Source organism: Hemitrygon akajei, chromosome 13 (assembly GCF_048418815.1).
Source record: "Hemitrygon akajei chromosome 13, sHemAka1.3, whole genome shotgun sequence".
NCBI classification, from domain to species: domain Eukaryota; kingdom Metazoa; phylum Chordata; class Chondrichthyes; order Myliobatiformes; family Dasyatidae; genus Hemitrygon; species Hemitrygon akajei.
In genome coordinates this window covers 63474234-63496440 of record NC_133136.1, presented here as the reverse complement: position 1 = coordinate 63496440, position 22207 = coordinate 63474234, and the positions used below count along the sequence as shown (strand labels likewise).

General features: G+C 40.2%; 1 protein-coding gene across 2 annotated transcripts in view; it reads left to right on the top strand.

Annotated features, from left to right (window-relative positions):
- Positions 1-22207, top strand: part of LOC140737938 (putative methyltransferase NSUN7) — a 94654-nt gene that overhangs the window by 21372 nt on the left and 51075 nt on the right. Inside the window, exon 4 of one of the 2 annotated variants that reach the window (XM_073064783.1) lies at positions 8887-8945. The exons of the other annotated variant lie outside the window; for it this stretch is intronic. Within the exon in view, the coding sequence (XP_072920884.1) occupies positions 8887-8945 (59 nt within the window). The remainder of the gene's footprint in view (positions 1-8886; positions 8946-22207) is intronic. 2 annotated transcript variants of the gene reach the window in all.

Below are 22207 nucleotides of genomic sequence, written 5' to 3'. Positions count from 1 at the left end.
CCAGAAGCGTGTGAACACAAACCGCAGAGTTCTCCAAAAGCGCATCCACACCGCAGAACGTGTTGGCACTGAGAATGTTAAGCATCAAACTGCAGAGTCCTCTGAAAAAGATGCCCATAGCCACAAGCCACGCTGAGGCAATCAAACCTGCACCTTCCTCTGGCAGCAGCGAGAGGGAGACTCGTCAAATGTAGGCAGACGGTGCTGAACACCTGCTCATTTTCTGCTCTTGTCCTCATTGATTTCAATCTTGCTGGACGCTTTAATCAGTGAGGAATAATGGACCCAACCATGGGTTTGCATTCTGAACTTAGGAAACGATGGCCGCTCACTCCGCTCTTAATCTTGTCGAATTCCCTGAGATAGCAAAAGTGTCAGATCGCAAAAAATACATGATCAAAATGGAATTTACAGGTTACAATCGATCATAGTTCAGAAGAAGCATACTTAAAAGAAGTAGAAGTAGTTTTGTGAGCTGTCTGCAAAATATTACTATTAGTCACTGGCTGCATCTTGTATCTTGGGATACCAAGAAAATCCCAAAGGATAATGGTCTTCACAAAAGTCTCACAATGTAAGTATAATTTCACCTGCCCTTGCCACAATCAATTTTATGGGGCAGCTGTAAGACAGACTCGGGCCCTGAAATGCAGTTTAACTAAATTGCACAAGAAGACGGAGCTAAAGGGGCCAGAGGTGCTTCCATTGGCCCTCGTGACAATGTGCTGCACTCCAAACTGCATAACAGACCTATCTCCACTTGAGATAGTTTTGTGACGTCTCATGCATTTGCTAGTCACGCCTCCCTTTTTAATTAAAAAGGTGGATATCCATACTATGAGTGAAAGCAGGTTGCAATATTCTATAGCACTAACACAAACTCTTAAAGATTTCCATCAATGGGTACTTCAAACCCAGAAGATCATGCTGGCTGCAGAGTGTCAGACCTACCATTTGGGCAACTGGGCACTGATCTGAACCTACCGTTGGGGAAAAAACTGTCTGGAGTCCATTCCAAATGTTGCTGACCGCATATAGCACTTCAAAGGTCCATGGAAAGCTGACGTAGGTACACTCCGTGCACATTCAAGTAGTAGTGCCACCAGACCAGAGAACCTCGATAAGGACTGATGGACTATTTTCCCACCTTAAGTAACCAATATGCAATATATGTTTTTGGTAATCTGGACATCCATTTTCTGCCTAAGAGTTATGAATATGTGTTGCATACTAACTGGTCAGGTTGTTGGGTGTGCTCTAGAGAGCATCCATACCAGGAGGTCCCAACCTTTTTTATGTGATGGACTGATAGCTTTAAGTAAGGGGTCCATGGACCCCAGGTCAGGAACCTCTGGTTATAGACTTGTACATTTGAAGGTGGGTTACCAATGCATTTATACAGCTGGATCATAGTGAGTTTGATTCCATGTTTTACCTTGATAACAAAATTAGAACACTAAAGGGAACACAGGATTGCACTGCCCATAGGAATGACGCTTGCCAATACAACTGTTTTGAGGGATAGTATCAACCTACTTAAAACGATAGCATAACCTTACTGATCCAAAGCTGCTTTATAGGGGTAGGAGTGAAGTATGTTACTGTAACCAACAAGGGATGGGACTAGACTTGGGTAACAGTACGTAAAATGTCTATACTACTGGTGACACTCCAAATCCCATTAGCAGTACTGACTGGGTATGTGGCCTATCACCGGCTGCCAGGGGTACTCCTTCTAAAAGGGGATCTTTGGCCCGAATCAAAGCCATGGAGTGGCTGCCGATGTCTGGCCTATGAAGTACTATAGAGATTTACCAGCTGCCTACTCTTTCTCTACATCGTACTGTGTGGCCCTGCCATGGAAAGACTATGGAGACAGACTGTTTGTAGATTGTAGTATTCCGGTACTGGAAACCTGACAGACTGGCTCATGAAAGCATTAACATAGCCTCAGCACTACTGGAGAAGCTGGCTACTAACACATAGTGTAACACTATGTGGTACAAGTCAGGCCATCAATGTCATTTACTGCTGAAACGCTGGCAATCTGCACTGTGGCCCTGATGAAACTGTCGTGGAGTTTCGGAGGCTCTGCATTATTGAAACTCAGCATGATTCCTGTTGTCCTCTACAGGACAAAGAGGAAGGAGTGCAGAAATTGTGTTGAGGAGAAGTCTCACTACAGAGGCCTCACTCGTCTAGCTTGAATACACACTGTTGCAATCAAACCAGCCTATTTCATCTGTCATAAGCAGAGGTGTCTCCGGTGGTCTCATTTCAAGGGCCCGCTTGACTACAACTGCCCCAGGCTAACCTTGCCTTACCTAAAACATATTGTACCTTTACACAATAGGTGGTGCTGGAGACAAGATAAGTACAATGGAAGGATGTGAAAATTAAGGCTCTACTGTCTACTAATTTCAAAATATCATTGGCTGTCTGAAGTTTCGATTGCATTCACAACAATGCAATGCAAAGTGTTGCATTCACAACACTTCTTTTGTGAATGGCGATTAATCTTGCGTGTAAGGAATTCAAACATACAATTTACAATGATCAGTATCTAACTGAAATGCCAATTCTGCATGAAAATAGTAGTTTCCTGTTCAGACTTCAGAACATTGTGGATGGCAAGGACCCATGCTGTTTGCCTTGTGCACAAGTAGAATAGAAAAGAATGCTTGAGTCATAAGAATGCGTGTATTATGGGCCCAGTTAGTATATCAGTGACAGTACTTTTTTTTGAGGAGCACAACTCTTAACTCTTCCAGTGTAATCTTAAAGTTAGAATCCCTTATTAATGAATCATTATAGTAAATCTCTCTCTAGGTGTTTTCACACCATTCTTAGTGTGGTAGTCAGGTTGAGAGAGTGATACTATAGTTGTAAAGGAACTTCTCAGCCTTTGTTTATAAATCCCAAAATCCCTTTTGGTTTCTAACACGTTACCTTTTTCCAAGATTTTTTAATAAACATTTGCTACTAAAATTTTACATCAACAATATTTTGTTGCATGTTCTCAATTTTAAAAAAATCTATTTGCACTGATAGCACAGCATTTATGTTATAGTGTACATTGAAATTCATTGAAGAAATTTCAATACAAACATCCTCTTTGAGTTTATGAATTTGTGATTGATGAAATGTTTTCCAAGCATTGTTCTTGGAAAATAGCAAGATAATTGTGTATCAGCGCTATGTTTAAAGGTGCATGTGTTGTGCTGGTAGTTTGTTGTACTTGTCAGCACGTTGCAGACTTCCACACCAATGTACTTCAGTTACCCCAGTAATAGTTGAAAAGTTATGTCTATTTGAGTTCTGTAATGTAACGAGCTATAGTCACCACATCTAGTAGTGTAGTTGTGTAGTGTGTTTGGTACACACATGGTGTAGTTGGTGGTTAGTTGTTATGAAATGATTCAAATATTCAAAATATTAAATGTTGTGGAGGAGACCAAGGAGAACCATTTTGTAGTGTAACTTGACTGGATTGTGAGCTTCTTTTAGGCTTTCCTACCTTTTCTAAAAAGTAGCTTTGTGGAGTTGATCTTGTTGGTATACAGTCTACTGTGTTTTATAGAAAAGTTAATTCCAACACATTATTCTTTGGCAGACAGATGGGAAAAACAAATCTCTATTTCAAATTATGAGCAGGTAGGACTGGTGTCAGGAAGATTTCCTTTGAGAATGAACATACGCCAAATGGACTTCTGGATAAGGTAATAGAGAGGGGAATTTTTGATGTCATTTATAAAAATACACAGTCCTGAAATTGTAGAGCAGTGGTTCAAGGTGAATAGGTTATCTGGAATTACTTCAAATCATTATCTCAAAAAATCTATTAAATGTGGAAAGCCACCATGAATCTGAGGCATGATCCATGCCACTTTTATTTTGTGCAGGGGAAAAGCAGGGAGAAAACAAAGAAATTAAACAAATTCTTATTCTAGCAGTGTATCTATCTACACAATCATTTCTTACATAATGAAACCACCAAATTGATCTAAGTAACTCAGTAAACTTGATCGCTGGTGTCTCACCTTTATACCAGGCACATTTAGTGCAATCCCATTCATTTCAATGAGGCAGCTGTAAATTCAGCAAGAAATATTTTTAAAATTTTAATGAGTGTTTTTCAGAAGCATTGATTTGAAAACATACTCAACTTGTATGTTCAACTGTTTCTAAGCGACTCTGATTAAAAAATATTGGAGAAGTGAAACATAATGGGTGATTGCTTATCCCTGTGACCTAGTTGCTGCTCTTGGACTTCTCTGCTTTGCAGATTGAATGCAGCATTAAACCCACGATGTTGGGAGCTACAGGGCCTTAAATAATGGACATTGACGTTGTTATTTTGTACATTGCCATTGAGGACACTACCCACCATGCAAACTGCCCTTTCTAAAAGCTCCTTAGAGCACTGGAAAGTGCTTTAGAGCTATTAAACCAAAAAATTAACATATTAAAAGTTTCTTCCCCAGACAGTTAATCTGATCAATCATTTTAGTTGGCCCCCTCCCACTCCATTTATCTGTTAACCTCTGTCCACTGCACTGCACTGTAGATACTTTCAGCCACATCTACAAATGTTTGTAGTTCATTATTGTATTCAAATTTTCTTCTTTTGTTACTGGGTTAATTGTCAAAACTTTTATTTTCCTGTCACAATATAAAATCCAAGCAGAATAAAATTGCCTTGTAATGGGATGTAGCAGATTTTGAGAATGCTGATCAATGCCTAGAAAGGACACGTCAACAACACAAGACTAGAAATTTATTAAGCTCTTAACAAAGCAAAATTACTAAAATATTAACCAAGCAATGTATTCCCCACCAGGGATTCCACAGAACAATGGCTGGGTTGGAGAATGGACAGGTCCCATCACCATTTCAGATCCCAATCTCCAAAGTCCACTTATTCCTCATTTTACAAGATCTGTGAATAAAATTAAGAAACCAGCTTATTAAGAAACAAAATCTTTCATTACACTCAGCACAGGACTGGTCTGAATTGACTTAATGCCTAAACAAATTTATCTTGACTCACTAGTGGGGTGTGTCAGGAATGGACAGGAGGAGGAGTATAGGAAACTGATACAGGACTTTGTGATATGGTGCAACTCAAACTACCTGCGTCTCAATATCACCAAGACCAAGGAGATGGTGGTGGACTTTAGGAGATCTAGGCCTCATATGGAGCCAGTGATCATTAATGGAGAATGTGTGGAGCAGGTTAAGACCTACAAGTATCTGGGAGTACAGTTAGACGAGAAGCTAGACTGGACTGCCAACACAGATGCCTTTTGCGGGAAGGCGCAGAGTCGACTGTACTTCCTTAGAAGGTTGGCATCATTCAATGTCTGTAGTGAGATGCTGAAGATGTTCTATAGGTCAGTTGTGGAGAGCGCCCTCTTCTTTGTGGTGGCGTGTTGGGGAGGAAGCATTAAGAAGAGGGACGCCTCACGTCTTAATAAGCTGGTAAGGAAGGCGGGCTCTGTCGTGGGCAAAGTACTGGAGAGTTTAACATCGGTAGCTGAGCGAAGGGCGCTGAGTAGGCTACGGTCAATTATGGAAAACTCTGAACATCCTCTACATAGCACCATCCAGAGACAGAGAAGCAGTTTCAGCGACAGGTTACTATCGATGCAATGCTCCTCAGACAGGATGAAGAGGTCAATACTCCCCAATGCCATTAGGCTTTACAATTCAACCGCCAGGACTTAAGAACTTTTTAAAAGCTATTATTAATGCTTTTTGAAATAGTGATTTAGATGCATATCATTTTTTACTGAGTTAAGTATTGTATGTAATTAGTTTTGCTACAACAAGTATATGGGACATTGGAAAAAAAAGTTGAATTTCCCCATGGGGATGAATAAAGTATCTATCTATCTATCTATCTATCTATCTACACATTTTACAATTACATGTTTCAAGGCCTCATGAATTACTTGTATTCTAGGTGAGCCTGCTTGCTCAGCTGGGGACTGACAACTCCATTTTAATTGCAGACATGCTTTTAACCCTTGCACTACTGAATTAGTACCTTTTAAAAATATATATTTTCTTCCACTCTTTTTCTTAAATAATAGTGGTATAGATTATGCTTGTTTCATTTTGACTTTCTAAAGGTAATACATATTTTTGATGATATTGATTTGATAAAGCCCCAGACAGGAAAGGTGTTTTCCATAATCTATTCAATTTAATAGCTGAACCATCTCACCACAATTGCTGCAGAATAAAATTTTAGTAAACAATTTAAAAGTTTTCTTTCCACTGCCCTTTGAGGAGAGAGAAAGAAAGCAACAAGAGAAGGCTTTGGCAAGTAAAATTAAAGAAATCCCCAAAGCTTCTACAAGTAGGTGGGAGAGAAAGGATGACTAGAGTGAGGGATAAAGGGGGAATCATGTGCCTGGAGATGGAGGAATTAGGGGAGGTCTTTAATGAATACTTTGCTTCAGTGCTTACCAAAGAGAGAGGCTTTGAATGTGAAGTCAACAAGGACAGGCAGTGTGTTGGAGCATGCTGTGGTTAAGAAAGATGTAGTGTTGGAACTTCTGAAAAACATTAGGATAGATGCCCCTGGGGCAGGATGAGCCATTCCCTGGGGGTAAGAGAAAAATTGCTGCGCCTTTGGCGATGCATTTAGCATCCTAATTGGCCATAGGAGAAATATCAGAAGACTGGAGTGTGGCAAATATTATTCTGTTAATCGAGAAAAGCAATAGGGACAATCTTGGGAATTGTAGACCAGTGAGCTTTATGTCAGTAGTGGGCAATCTGTTGGAGAGGATTCTTAGGGACAGCATTTATGAGCATTTGGAGAATCATACTCTGATTAGGGATAGTCAGCATGGCTTTATGAGGGGCAGAGCCTCAAGAGCCTAATTTTGAGTTTTTTTTTGAGGAGGTGACAGAAATAATTGATAAAGGTAGAGCAGTGGATGTGGTGTATATGGATTTTAGTCAGGCATTTGACAAAGTTCTCCATCATAGGCTTATGTAGAAAGTCATGAAGCATGGGATCCATGTAGGTCTGACTGCATGGATTCTGAATTAGCTTACCCAGAAAAGGCAGAAGTTGGTAGTGGATAGAAAGTGTTTTGCATGGAGGTTGTTGACTACTGGTGTTCCTTAGAGATCTGTTCTGGAACCTCTGCTCTTTGTGATTTTTATAAATGGACTGGATGAGGTAGTGGAGGGGTGGGTTAGTAAGTTTGCAGATGCCCCAAAAGTTAGAGGTGTTGTGGATAGTGTAGAAGGTTGTAGTAGGTTACAACTGGTTATAGACAGGATGTAGAGTGGGCAGAGAAGTGGCAGATAGAATTCAATCCAGGAAAGTGTGAAGTGATACACTTTAGAAGATCAGACTTGAAGGTGGTATACAAGGTTAATGGTGGTAGGATTCTTAGCAGTGTGGAGGAACAGAGGAATCTTGGGGGTCCAGATCTGGAGATCTCTCAAAATTACTATGCAAGTTCCATAGGGTGGTTAAGAAGGCATATGGTGAGTTGGCCTTTGTTAGTCTGCCTTCATACTTCTGTAATTGGTTTTATTTAAGTTTAAAACACTAGTTCTAGACTTGGTGCTCTCCTGGACTTCATCTTTGAAGATATTTACAACCTGCATAGAATTTGGTTCTGTAAATTGACTATAGAAGACTAAACATTGTGGCATTCCTACACTGGAAGACATTCTTTATTCAGTTCATTCTTGTTTAGATGCTGATGTAGATTTAGCAGCAGTAAATATTCTATATGTACCTATTTTGTTTAAATTTTCATATGTAATAGTTCAGCCATGAAGCATACCAGAATAAGACCTACACTTCCCGATTCCAATCTGGAAAATTAATTGAGTATTTTATCTCCCTCCTCTCTCCTTACCATTTGAAAAGAGCTTACTGCTTCTTTATTTGTTTTAATGATTACAATGGTACATAATGACAATATTATTGGCTACTCTTGAATATTTGGAGATAATGGAGAAAATCATGATCAGATTAACTTCGAAACCAATGTTTATATTGAAATTTTGTGTAAGATATTTGCAAATGTCTGTCTTTCCAACTGATAAAGAAAAAGGCAACCTTTTTTGTTTCAACTTTGAAGGTAAACTATCTGGATTGTCTATTAATAAAAATAAACTATTTGGATTGTCTGTATCAAGCCACCTTAGCAACTGTATTGGAACTCGTGGATGATTGTATTGTTCAACATATCTATAGTAAATATTGATTGGATGGTTGATGGGGTTGTGGCGAAGAGAGACTGATGTTTGAAACATTCCTTACCTATGAATTAAACATCAAACGGGCAGGCGATTCAATTCTTTTCAGATGTTTGCACATTTCCTGGTGTGTGAATGGTGTGAATAGTCTAATAAGGTAATGAAATAGTTGTGGTCAGAGGTATCGTGGATAACAATTTTGGTGGTCAGCTGATTAATATACAAATATTTCTATTAATTTGTATTATTATGTATGATATTTGAAAGATTATTTGTAATTAGTACAGAAATATCCTTAAGAAAAATCTGTGACATACAAATCTCGACTATATTGTATATGCCATTGGATTGGATCTACCAAATGGAAATGATGTAAAGGTGTTCCTTATTACTAAATGCAGAGACACTTTTAAAGAGGGAGTTATATGCGCAATAAGATTTTCACCTGTAAAAAGAAAACTAAAAATGTGCTAGTTTATCTGTTTTTTAAATTTTTCAAATTGTATTTCCAAGACTTAAATTTCTAAATATACTGTACTGTAAGTCATAAACATTTATATTTGTTTTCATAAATGTGATGAGTTGGTCTGGATTTAATATGGGATGTGCTAATATATCATAATAAATTTGTTACTGTTTCCCTTTCAACAGATCAAGATATCTTAGAAGAAATAATGATTAACAGTTGTTTTTATCCATCTCAGCCAGTTGTAAGTAGCCACTCTTTTCATAGTTAAGACAGAACATTTTCAACATTTGTAACACGAATGTCTGAAACCTATTCAAGATCAGTTGCATATCAGATCACTTGTATTATCTTCTGATATATGGTATTTGCTAAAGGAGGTGTAGTGTAATAGTTAAGCCATTCACACCAGAAGATTCTAAGGCCCATCTTGAATTCATGAGCTTTGTTTTCACATTTGGCTTGTAGGGAGAGGGAGGAAGGGCCTTTGCATTTAAGTGCACCTGTTTTGGATCACCGTTGTTGCCATCTAATCAATTGCGAATAGCAGTACCTGCTTGATCTAGCCATTCTAACTGGGTGAGAAGGGGAAGGAATTGGTAGACACATTATTCTTGATAATTTTGAATTATTGTATCTAGTTTCAACAGTATTATTATGTTGTGCTGTGCTGTGAGGATTACATTCCTTGACTTCTCTAGTGCCTTTAACACCATCCAGCCCAAGATCTTAAAGCACAAACTAACGGAGATGGGAGTAGACTCTCACATGGTGGATTGGATAGTGGACTACTTGACAGATAGACCTCAGTATGTGCGGTTGGGAGACTGTAGGTCTGACACAGTGGTCAGCAGCACAGGAGCGCCACAGGGAACCGTACTCTCTCCGGTCCTGTTCACCCTGTACACATCTGACTTCCAATATAACTCGGAGTCCTGCCATGTGCAGAAGTTCGCTGATGACACGGCCATAGTGGGGTGTGTCAGGAATGGACAGGAGGAGGAGTATAGGAAACTGATACAGGACTTTGTGATATGGTGCAACTCAAACTACCTGCGTCTCAATGTCACCAAGACCAAGGAGATGGTGGTGGACTTTAGGAGATCTAGGCCTCATATGGAGCCAGTGATCATTAATGGAGAATGTGTGGAGCAGGTTAAGACCTACAAGTATCTGGGAGTACAGTTGGACGAGAAGCTAGACTGGACTGCCAACACAGATGCCTTGTGCAGGAAGGCACAGAGTCGACTGTACTTCCTTAGAAGGTTGGCGTCATTCAATGTCTGCAGTGAGATGCTGAAGATGTTCTATAGGTCAGTTGTTGAGAGCGCCCTCTTCTTTGTGGTGGCGTGTTGGGGAGGAAGCATTAAGAAGAAGGACGCCTCACGTCTTAATAAGCTGATAAGGAAGGCGGGCTCTGTCGTGGGCAAAGTACTGGAGAGTTTAACATCGGTAGCTGAGCGAAGGGCGCTGAGTAGGCTACGGTCAATTATGGAAAACCCTGAACATCCTCTACATAGCACCATCCAGAGACAGAGAAGCAGTTTCAGCGACAGGTTACTGTCGATGCAATGCTCCTCAGACAGGATGAAGAGGTCAATACTCCCCAATGCCATTAGGCTTTACAATTCAACTGCCAGGACTTAAGAACTTTTTTTTAAAGCTATTATTAATGCTTTTTGAGTTAGTGATTTAGATGCATATCTTATTATTACTGAGTTAAGTATTGTATGTAATGAGTTTTTGCTACAACAAGTGTATGGGACATTGGAAAAAATGTTGAATTTCCCCATGGGGATGAATAAAGTATCTATCTATCTATCTATCTATCTAGTATTGCACTAACATTCTGAAAGGCTCCAAGAATCAAGATCCTATTTCTCACTTTTCCAGTTTTTATAAAGAGTTATTGACCTGATATATTATCATTTTTCTCTCTTCACACATTGCTGATTGAACTGCTGAGCATTTTTAGTTCTTTTTGTATTCATTTCAGATTTTTATTACGTACAGAAGCTTTATTAAAACATATTTCAACTTGTGCTTTGTTTATTATGTAAACATGAAACTTAAATAATGTTTTGTACTGTTAGGCCTCAAAAGGAATGTAGAAAATGAAGAAGAAAAACGCTTTAAAACAGAGCTCCATCATTATGACATAATTTGAAGCAGTTTTATCATATTTCCCAAGTTTTGAATTATTTTGCTCTGGAAATAAACCTACTGTCTGATTTTCTTTCTTTATGGCTTCGCTATTTTGTTGCACAATTTTTTAGTAATTGGTTCGTTTGTACTTTGTTTCTCTACTGTACATGACTGGTTCTTTCTGAGTAGTAAGTGACCAAGCAATTTCTGGCAGCATAGAGAGGCGAAGCTTCCAGTATTTCAAGTATCTAAGGCCAATAGGAAGAGAACCATTGAAAAGTTGGGTATACTCAAAGCTCCAGATTTTGTCATATTCTGCTTCCCCCTCATAATATTTTTTTTAGCATTTGGTATGAGCATTCATCGTCTCTTCATAGCGACACACCTTGTTCTGCAACACCACTCTGACTGACATTCCCTCCTTCATCCCCTGCAAGTAATTTTTAAATCTCCTCTCCGTACAGAGAGGAGGTGCAACAGCTAACGGACTGGTGCAGAGCCAACAACCTGTCTCTGAATGTAAACAAAACAAAAGAGATGGTTGTTGACTTCAGGAGAGCACGGAGCGACCACTCTCCACTGAACATTGACGGATCCTCCGTTGAGATCGTTAAGAGCACTTAATTTCTTGGTGTTCACCTGGCAGAAAATCTCACCTGGTCCCTCAACACCAGCTCCATAGCCAAGAAAGCCCAGCAGCATCTCTACTTTCTGCGAAGGCTGAGAAAAGTTCGTCTCCCAACCCCCATCCTCATCACATTCTACAGAGGATTTATTAAGAACATCCTGAGCAGCTGCATCACTGCCTGGTTTGGGAATTGCACCATCTCGGATCGCAAGACCCTGCAGTGGATAGTGAGGTCAGCTGAGAAGATCATCAGGGTCTCTCTTCCCGTCATTACAGACATTTACACCACACGCTGCACCCGCAAAGCTAACAGCATTGTGAAGGACCCCATGCTCCCCTCATACAAACTCTTCTCCCTCCTGCCATCTGGGAAAAGGTACCGAAGCATTCGGGCTCTCATGACCAGACTGTGCAACAGTTTCTTCCCCCAAGCCATCAGACTCCTCAATACCCAGAGTCTAGACTGACATCTACAGCATTTATTATTATATTGTAATTTGTCCTCTGCTGTGCCTATTGTTTCATTTATTAATTAATTATAGTGCACTTTATGTAGCCCTATGTAGTTTTTGTGTTGTTTTACATAGTCTAGTGTAGCCTTGAGTTGTCTCACATAGTCTAGTGTAGTTTTTGTGTTGTTTCATGTAACAGCATGGTCCTGAAGGAACGTTGTTTCATTTTTACTGTGTACTGTACCAGCAGTTTATGGTTGAATTGACAATAAAAAGCGACTTGACTTTACTTTATAGCCACATGTTACAAGCAGGTGGAGCAATGGTACAAGAAGTAAAAGGAGCAATAGTCTGTCACTTGGACCCGGTCACCAGCTGAGCCAACTGAGATCTGCATGTGATGAGTGGTTGAGCACAAGTAGACTGTAAGGCCATGTAAGGTGACAGTCAAATAATAGCCAACTGACCTCCAGTGCAATATGGTCACTATGATTTACAAGTGAGAGCAGTGTTGCAGTCGTAAAAGTAATGAGTGTTACCCAAAATTGTTCTAATGCTTATTGTTGAAATGTTTTGAAACTTATTGTAACTTTTTTTGGGCTTTTGCATTTTTTCTGTTTCTTTCACTTACTCATTGTTTATATTTTAAATTCAACATTATACTAAATATTGAGTTCGAATTATGTGCTGTATTAACTTGAGGTTAATGTGAAGCCCATTCATTTCTAGAAGTTAGATGATAGCAGGCTGATGCCATTCTATTTGACAGACTGATCAGAAAAATAAAAGCTGAAGGGATCCAAGGGAAAGTGACAAGTTGGGTCCAAAGTTATGTCAATTGCAGAAACCGAAGGCTAATGTTTGGGGTTTTAGTGAATGAAATGTCTTGTAAGGGAGAAACTGCATGGCTCTTTTCTAGGTTCCATTGCTTTCTATGGCGTTAATGATATTTGCAGATGTTGTTACAGTTGATAGTGGGGAAGGACAAAAATTGTAGGGGTATGGGAAGGCAACAAGACAACAATGAACTGGTTGGGTGGACAAAAATGGCAAATTGAAATTAATTGTAAAATTATAAGCAATTGCAGACAAAAACACACAATAAGTTGTTGGATAGGAGAATTATAATGAATGTAAAGAGAGATTTTGGAGTATACCATCATGGAATTAGCAAGGCAAGTTCCAAAATTGGCTATATAAAAGCTACAGGTAGACTGCTGTGTACAGTTCTGGTGACCACATTACAGGAAGTGAAAACACTGGAGAGAGTATAGAGAAGATTTACAAGGATGTTGCTATGATTGGAAAATCTTAGGTATGAGGAAAAATTAACCATGATAGGTTGTTTGGGGATGTTGTTGGGTAGAAACGGGCTGATGGAATATTCATTCAGGTGTTTAAAAAAAGCTTTGGTGTGAACTGGAAGTACTTAATTCATCTAGCAGAGAGGGTAACTGGAGAATCAAAATCAGGTTTATTATCACTTACAAGATGTGAAATTTGTTGTTTTGCAGCACTGGTACAGTGTAAGACTTTAAAATGACTAAGTTTTAAAAAAAGTGCAAAAGAGGAATAATGAAGTAGTTAGTGTTCATGAATCATTCAGAAATCTGGTGGCAGGGGAAAGGAGCTGTCCTTAAAATGTTGATGGAAATGGCTGAGTAAACAATGTTTGAATAGTCCTGTGCCTTGGAGGCTTCATACCAGGTTGTAATGCAACTAGTCAATGTTTTCCACCATACGTGCAGAAATTTGGAAGTCTTTGGTGCCAAATATCGTCAAGTTCCTAATGAAATTAAAGTGTTACTTTAAATTATTGGAAGTCTGCATGAGACTCCTAGTCATAGAGCATTACTGCACAAAAACAGGCCCTTAGGCCTATCTCGTCTGTGCTGATTGGTCCTCCCAAAGTGCAACACCTCTCAATTGTCTGCATTAAATTGCATCTGCCATCTTTCAGCCCAGATCCTGCTGCAAACTTTGCTAGTCTTCCTCACTGTCCACTATACTCCCAATCGGCAAACTTGCTGATCCAGTTTACCATATTATCGTCCAGATTGTTGATATAGATGACAAACAACAATGGACCCAGCACCAATCCCTGCTTCACACCACTTATCACAGGCTCCTAGTCAAAGAGGAGAGGCACCAATTACTGTCACTTTCTGGCTTCTCCCATGAAGCCAGTGTCTAATCCAATGCACTACTTATCTTGAAGCCAAGCGACTAAACAGTCATGGACAACCTCCCATCTTGGATCTTATCAAAGGCTGAGAAGGAGAAATGGGAAGGAATTTTTCCATCTAAATGATGGTGGAGCCGGAAGCCCACACCCATTAAAAAAAAAACACCAAATGAGTGATTCAAATACATATGCTGGTATGTTCATGCTGTGCCTATAATGAACACTGTAAATTAATGACTGATAGCTGGAAGATTATTCCAGCCAAAATAAGTCATTCATTTTGGCTGGAATTAACACCTTTGTCAGAATTACCTATGTATGTGTTTTAATCTTATGATTTCTTACCTTTTGCAGGTTTCCTAAAACTCCTCAATTTATCACCGTGCAGACTCAATCAGTGCTTTTTTTTTGAACCTATATATGTTCTTAGTGGTTATAGTAGATAGGTTGTTTTAGACTGGTATGCATAATACCATAAGATATAGGAGCAGAAGTGGGCCATTCGGCCCACTGTCTTCTCCACCATTCAATCATGGCCTGATCCAATTCTTCCAGTCATCCCCACTCCCCTGCCTTCTCCCCATACCCTTTGATGCCCTGGCTAATCAAGAACCTATCTATCTCTGCCTTAAATGCACCCAATGACTTGGCCTCCACAGCCACTCGTGGCAACAAATTCCACAGATTTACCACCTTCTGACTAATGTAAGTTCTCTGCATCTCAGTTCTAAAAGGATGTCCTTCAATCATGAAGTTGTGCCCGCTTGTCCTAGAATCCCCCACCATGGAAATAACTTCGCCATATCTAATCTGTTCAGGCATTTTAACATTTGGAATGTTTCTAAGAGATCCCCCCTCATTCTCCTGAACTCCAGGGCACACAGCCCAAGAGCTGCCAGACGTTTCTCATACGGTCACCCTTTCATTCCTAGAATCGTTCTCGTGAATCTTCTCTGAACCCTCTCCAATGTCAGTATATCCTTTCTAAAATGAGGAGCCCAAAACTGCACACAATGTTCCAAGTGTGGTCTAAAGAGTGCCTTTATAGAGCCTCAACATCACATCCCTGATCTTATATTCTATACCTCTAGAAATAAATGCCAGCATTACATTGGCCTTCTTCACCACCAACTCAACCTGGAGGTTAACCTTTAGGGTACAAAAAAGCTGGATGAACTCAGCAGGTCGGGCAGCATCTGTTGACTGCTCCTTTCAACGGATGCTGCCCGACCTGCTGAGTTCATCCAGCTTTTTTGTACATCTTGATTTGACCACAGCTTCTGCAGTGTACTTTGTATTAGCCTTTAGGGTATCTTGCACAAGGACTCCCAAGTCCCTTTGCATGTCTGCATTTTGGGAATTCTCTCCCCATCTAAGTAATAGTCTGCCCATTTACATCTTCCACCAAAGTGCATGACCATACACTTTCCAACATTGTATTTCATTGGCACTTGTTTGCCCATACCCCTAAACTATCTAAGTCTCTCTGCAGGCTCTCTGTTTCCTCAACACTACCTGCTTCTCAACCTATCTTTGTACCTTCAGCAAATTTAGCCACAAATCCATTAATACCATAGTCCAAATCATTGACATACATCGTGAAAAGCAGCAGACCCCAACATCAACTCCCGTAGACCCCCACTGGTAACTGGCAGCCAGCTAGAATAGGATCCCTTTATTCCCACTCTCTTTTCTGCTGACCAGCCAATGCTCCACCCATGCTAGTAACTTCCCTGTAATTCCATGGGCTTTTATCTTGCTAAGCAGCCTCATGTGCAGGACCTTGTCAAAGGCCTTCTGAAAGCCCAAGTACACCACGTCTGCTGCATCTCCTTCGTCTATCCTGCTTGTAATTTCCTCAAAAAATGGCAGTAGGTTTATCAGGCAGGATTTTCCTTTCAGGAAACCATGCTGGCTTTGACCTGTCTTGTCATGTGCATCCAGGTGTCCTGTAATCTCATCCCTAAGAATCGATTCCAACAACTTCCCAAACACTGATGTCAGGCTAACAGGTCAATAGTTTCCTTTCTGCTGTCTTCCAGCCTTCTTAAATAGCGGAATAACTTTTGCAATTTTCCAGTCATCCAGTACAATTCAGATTCAGTTTATTGTTATTTAGAAACCACAAATACAATGCAGTTAAAAATGAGACAACGTTCCTCCAGAATGATATCACAAAAGCATATGACAAAACAGACTACACCAGAAAATCCACATAACATTTGGCAATCCCCAGTCCAGAGTCCGGAGTGGCTGCTGCATATTAATATTGTGCTACCATCTTAGCGCGTTCCCCAGAAAGGAGCTCCAAATCCACCAGACAAACAAGACCAAAAACTAAAGCTACAAGACCTGCACAAAACCACATAGTTACAACAGTGCAAACAATAGCATAATTGATTAAAAAAAAACAGACCATGGGCACAGTAAAAATAGTCCAAAGATGTTAAAAGACTAAGTTTGAAAGAAACCACCACACAAATTCCACAAGTCCTCAGGGTCCCGATTTGACTCATCATCCCACGCCAGTGGCAGAAGGGAATACCCCCGCTATGGACTTCCAAGGCACCGCCCGACTCAGCCTCACAGACGCAGCACACAATGAAAGCTCCGTCGAACCCAGCCTTGCAGACGCAGTACACAATGAAAGCTCCGTCGAACCCAGCCTCGCAGACGCAGCACACAGTGAAAGTGACCTGACTGCAGCGGACTCCAAGTCTGTCGAACCTCCGAGCCTCCGACCATCCCCTCCGGCACAGCTTCTCCGAACACCATCCTCTGCCCAGCGTATTAAGACGCTCCCGCCAACGGCCATCGATGCCAGAATCTATCAATTATTGAAAGATCATCATTAATACCGCCGCAATCTCTCCAGCTACTTCGTTCAGAACCCGAGAGTGCATTCCATCAGGTCCAGGAAATTTATCCACCCTCAGACCATTAAACTTCCTGAGCACCTTCTCAGTTGTAATTTTCACTGCACCTATTTCACTTCCCTGACACTCTTGAATCTCTGGTATACTGCAGATGTCTTCCACTGTGAAGACTGATGCAAAATACACATTCAGTTCCTTTAACATCTCTGCATCTCTCATTACAGTATCTTCAGTGTCATTTTCTATTGGTCCTATATCTACCCTCAACTCTCTTTTATCCTTTATATGCTTAGAAAAGCTTTGAGTATCTTCTTTGATATTAGTTGCCAGCTTCCTCCTATAGTTCATTTTTTCCTTCTGAATGACCTTCTTAGTTTCCTTCTGCAAGTGTTTAAAACCTCCCCAGTCCTCTATCTTCCCAACAGCTCTGGCTTCCTTGTATGCCCTCTCCTTTGCTTTTACTTTGACTCTGATTTCACTTGTCAGCCATGGTATTGTCCTTCACTTTGAAAATTTTTTCTTATTTAGAATATATCAGTCTTAAACTTCCCTCATTTTTCATAGAAACTCCAGCCATTGCTGCTCTGCTGTCCTTCCTGCAAATGTCCCTTCCCAGTCAACTTCAGCCAATTCCCCTCTCATGCCATTGTAATTTCCTCTATTCCACTGAAATACTGACACATTGGATTTTATTTTTTGCCACTCAAATTTCAAAGTGAACTTGATCATATTGTGATCACTGTTCCCTAAGGGTTCCTTAACCTTAAGATCTCTTATCACCTCCGGATCATTGCACAACACCCAATCCAGCACAGCCAATCCCCTAGTGGGCTCAACAACAAGCTGTTCTAAAAAGCCATCCCTTAGACATTCTACAAATCCTCTCTCTTGAGGTCCAGTACTGGCCTGGTTTTCCCAATTCACTTTCACATTAAAATCCCCAACGATTATCATGACATTACCTTTCTGACACGTCTTTTCTATCTCCTGCTGTAATTTGTAATCCACATCCGGACTGTTTGGAGGCTTGTATACAACTGCCAGTAGGGTCCTTTTACCCTTGCCATTTCTTAACTCAACCCATAGAGACTCTACACCTTCCAATCCTATGTCATCTCTTTCCAGTGATTTAATATTATTTCTTATACACAGAGCCATACCACCACCTCTGCTTATTAACCTATCTTTCCAATATACCATATATCCTTGGACGTTCAGTTCCCAATGGCAGCCATTCTTTAGCCAAGTTTCAGAGATGTCCACAATGTCATACTTGCCAATCTGTAGCTGAATTTCAAGATCGTCCACTTTATTTCTTTTGCTGTGTAGATTCAAATACAATGCTCTCAGTCCAGTGTTTGTTGCTTTCTGTTTTGACTGCACCATGCCTCTATTGCCCTGTAACCCATGCCACTGGCTTTGATTAAGCCTCATCTCCAGCCTGTTCTGTCTATAATCTCTGTTGCATGCTATCTTTGATTTATTTCTGTTTTCCCCTTCTTCAGCCCTATCACTCTGGTTCCACCCCCCTGCCAAATATGTGATCTCATAACACAAAAAAATTCTAGTTTAAACCAATAAGTGATTACACGGGGCAACAATCTGCAAACACTTGCTCTCATGCCTTTCAGGCATTAGAATGCCTTGGCATTGCTATCAATTAATCATTTTTATATGTAATGTGTTACAATCTTTCCGAATGGTGCAAAAATAATATCTGGGAACGTGATGCAGAGGGTGAATATTGGCTGTGGATAAGGGATTGATGAGGTGTTATCTGGCAGATGATATGTGCCTAGATCCGGTGGGGAAGCAGTGATAGGAGAAGTTGCGACCTGCCTATTACTTTCCCATGAGTTCCCTCCTCCTTCCCTTTCTCCTATGGTCCACTCTCCTCTCCTATCAGACTCCTTTTCTCTAACCCTTGACCTTTCCCACCCACCTGGCTTCACCTATCACCTTCCAGCTAACCTCCTTTCCCCTGCATTTTCTGGCATTTTCCCCCTTCTGTCTCAGCCCGAAATACAGATTATCTGTTAATTTCCATAGATGCTGCCTGACTTGCTGGGTTTCAACGGTGTTTTGCTTTGGGCCTCCAGCATTTGCAGACTTTCTCATGTTTGAGATAGTGTTTGGGATGGAAGGTTGCGGTTTGGTAAGGAGATAGCCTGCAGATAGTAGGAATTGCTTAAGGCATGTTCATTAACATAGAACCATAGAGCATTACAGCACAGAAACAGGCCTTTTGGCCCTTCTTGTCTATACTGAACCATTTTTCTGCCTAGTCCCACTGACCTGCACCTGGACCATAACCCTCCATACACCTCTCATCCCTGTACCTGTCCATTTTTCTTAAATGTTAAAAGTGAGCCCGCATTTACCACTTCATCTGGCAGCTCATTCCACACTCCCACTACTGTCTGTGTCAAGAAGCCCCCCTTAATGTTCCCTTTAAATTTTTCCCCCTTCACCCTTAACCCATGTGCTCTGGCTTTTTCTCCCCTAGCCTCAGTGGAAAAAGCCTGTTTGCATTCACTCTGTCTATATCTATCATAATTTTATATGCCTCTATCAAATCTCCCCTCATTCTTCTATGCTCCAGTCCTAACCTATTCAACCTTTCTCTGTAACTCAGTTTCTCAAATCCCGGAAACATCCTTGTAAACCTTCTCTGCACTCTTTCAACCTTATTAATATTCTTCCTGTAATTCGGTGACCAAACTGCACACAGTACTCCAAATTCAGCCTCACCAATGCCTTATACAACCTCACCATAACATTCCCACTCTTATACTCAATACTTTGATTTATAAAGGCCAATGTACCAAAAGCTCTCTTTATGACCCTATCTACCTGTGACGCCACTTTTAGAGAATTTTGTATCTGTATTCCCAGATCCCTCCATTCTACTGCACTCCTCAGTGCCCTACCATTTACCTTGTATGTTCTAATTTGGTTTGTCCTTCCAAAGTGCAATACCTTACACTTGTAATTGTAACATCTAATTGTTCTGGGGAAATGTTCAATGATGGTTGCTCCTTAGAAAAGCATGCTCTAATTTCAACAAAATTCCAGCAGGGAAAATGCCTTGTTGAATTTTCAAAATGATGTGAGATGACTTGAAAATGTCCCCAAATAATTCTAGTTAATGTTAAATCACTTGAAAACAGGCTTGAAGTGCTCAGAGCAAAGCTGCTGTTTCAAAGGGATACCGTGAACTGTTAAGTTCTTTGTATCATTCTGTTGATTTCGGCAAGTTGCTGTGCTTAATATATTTATTATTTCTATGTGTATTATCTAATGACCTACTGTTGGTTAGGGTTGACAAAGGATGTTGTGCTCTAGCTGTCGAAAGTGGTACGCAAGCCAGAGCAGTACAATATGGAGTGCAAGCTGTTGACCATGCAGCTGATCAATCCAAAGGAATGACAGAGATTGATACAGTTGCCAGTCAAAGTAGGACTGCCTTAGGGACTCCAGTTCCAGAATCTTCCTTGGGGTTCACTCCCAAAGCCTTCCCCATGAGTGGGTTTAGCCATAAGGCAGTGAAGGTTTGAGATCAATTTTCCTTCTCCAAGATGAGCTGCCAGTCCCCATCTGGCTGAAGCAACTGGTTTTAAGATGCCAGTAACCCTTGTGGGTAGAAATGGCTCCCCTGGTCTTAGTAGCTAAGCCATACGTGAAGGCCGGAAACTGGACATGGTTGTCTGAGGCCATTTGAGACATGTCAGTGGGAGCATTTAATAGGTAGGTTAAATGGAGCCATATTTCCACTATATCTCCCTCCCACCTTAATCGGTTGTTACAGCCTTATGGAATGTGTATTATCTAATAGGTGAATTTTACTTTTAAAATGACAATAAACTGAATCTTTTGATTACATAATTATAAATCGAGAGTCTCACATAGTGGAATTTCTTTAAACAATCTATCTGGACTTGTCTCTCTATCAATGCTGAATGTTTTGATTTTTCACAGCTAACTTCTTCGCCTTCATTATTTTAAAATCCATATTTAGTTCTCTATATTTCAGCTGTTAATATCATACAGTGGATAACATTTTTTAAAATAAAGCCTTTTAACTAATTGTCTAAAAAATCACTTCTAGGTTAATGTTCTACATTCCAACTATGTATTTCCCAACCCAAATCCCATTCCTGTTCTGAAACTACTGATAGTTAGGGTAAAGCTATGTAGCATTCTGATCTAGGTTCTGGACAGGCTGATTACAATTTCATGGTTGATCTGCTAGTTATATCACTATCATGCTAGAGGTTCAGAATTGGATATTTCTAAATGTTCTATTGTCCACCTATTTTGACCAATGCATAAAGAAGATTTTGTTTATTGACCAAAACCAGAACAAGTTTGGGCATGTTCTTGCAAGTGGGCGAAAAGTAGTGAACTTTGTTGAAGAACTAAGTCAATACAGGGCTTTTAAAATTAATCACAAAGGTTTCTTTCATACCTTTTCTTATGACACATGTACACCTTTTGAAATATTTTTTCAAGTTTATACAAATATTTTGAAGAATTCCTAATAAAATGTTTGTCCATATAGATTGCAAATAAGAGTTTCAAAACTAATACAAAAGCATTTTTGAAATTTTATCAGTCAATGCTGAAATATCTCTGCCAAACTAGAAATTTAAAAATGACAGAATATTTGGCCATTTATACCTTCAGTACTTTGAAATGTTATTAGAGAATATTTAGCATCCAGTTTCAAACAACCAATTCAGAGCAAGTGCCAACAAAGAGTAATAGGAGTGAAATACAGTACCTCAAACTTGCATTAAACAGCCATTGTGGAGTGGCTGATTGTAAGAGTGAGTCCTAGAAGCTTTGGCTCAAGAGTCTTCGGTGATAAGTTGGGTGGGGAGGGGGCTAAGGTAAGGATCTAGTGGTTTCCTGGTGTATATGGCAAACAAACTCTTCTCGGACTTCCAGCCAGGCACAGGTATTGATTTTTAACCGAGGTTTTGATGACTAGCTCTTCATCAGGGATGATACCTGGCAATGTCTAGTCCGATGGTATTTATACCCCTGGAATCCATCCCTCCTGATTAGTTAGTCCTCATTCAATTACATTTCTGATCTGCCACTTTGCTTCCAGTTCTTACTTGGAGCGAGACCTTAGTTTTTGTTTTATTTCAATGGCTTCCTTTACCAGGCAGTCCCAAAAGCCACTGGTGTGACACAGTAATTTTATGCAATTGA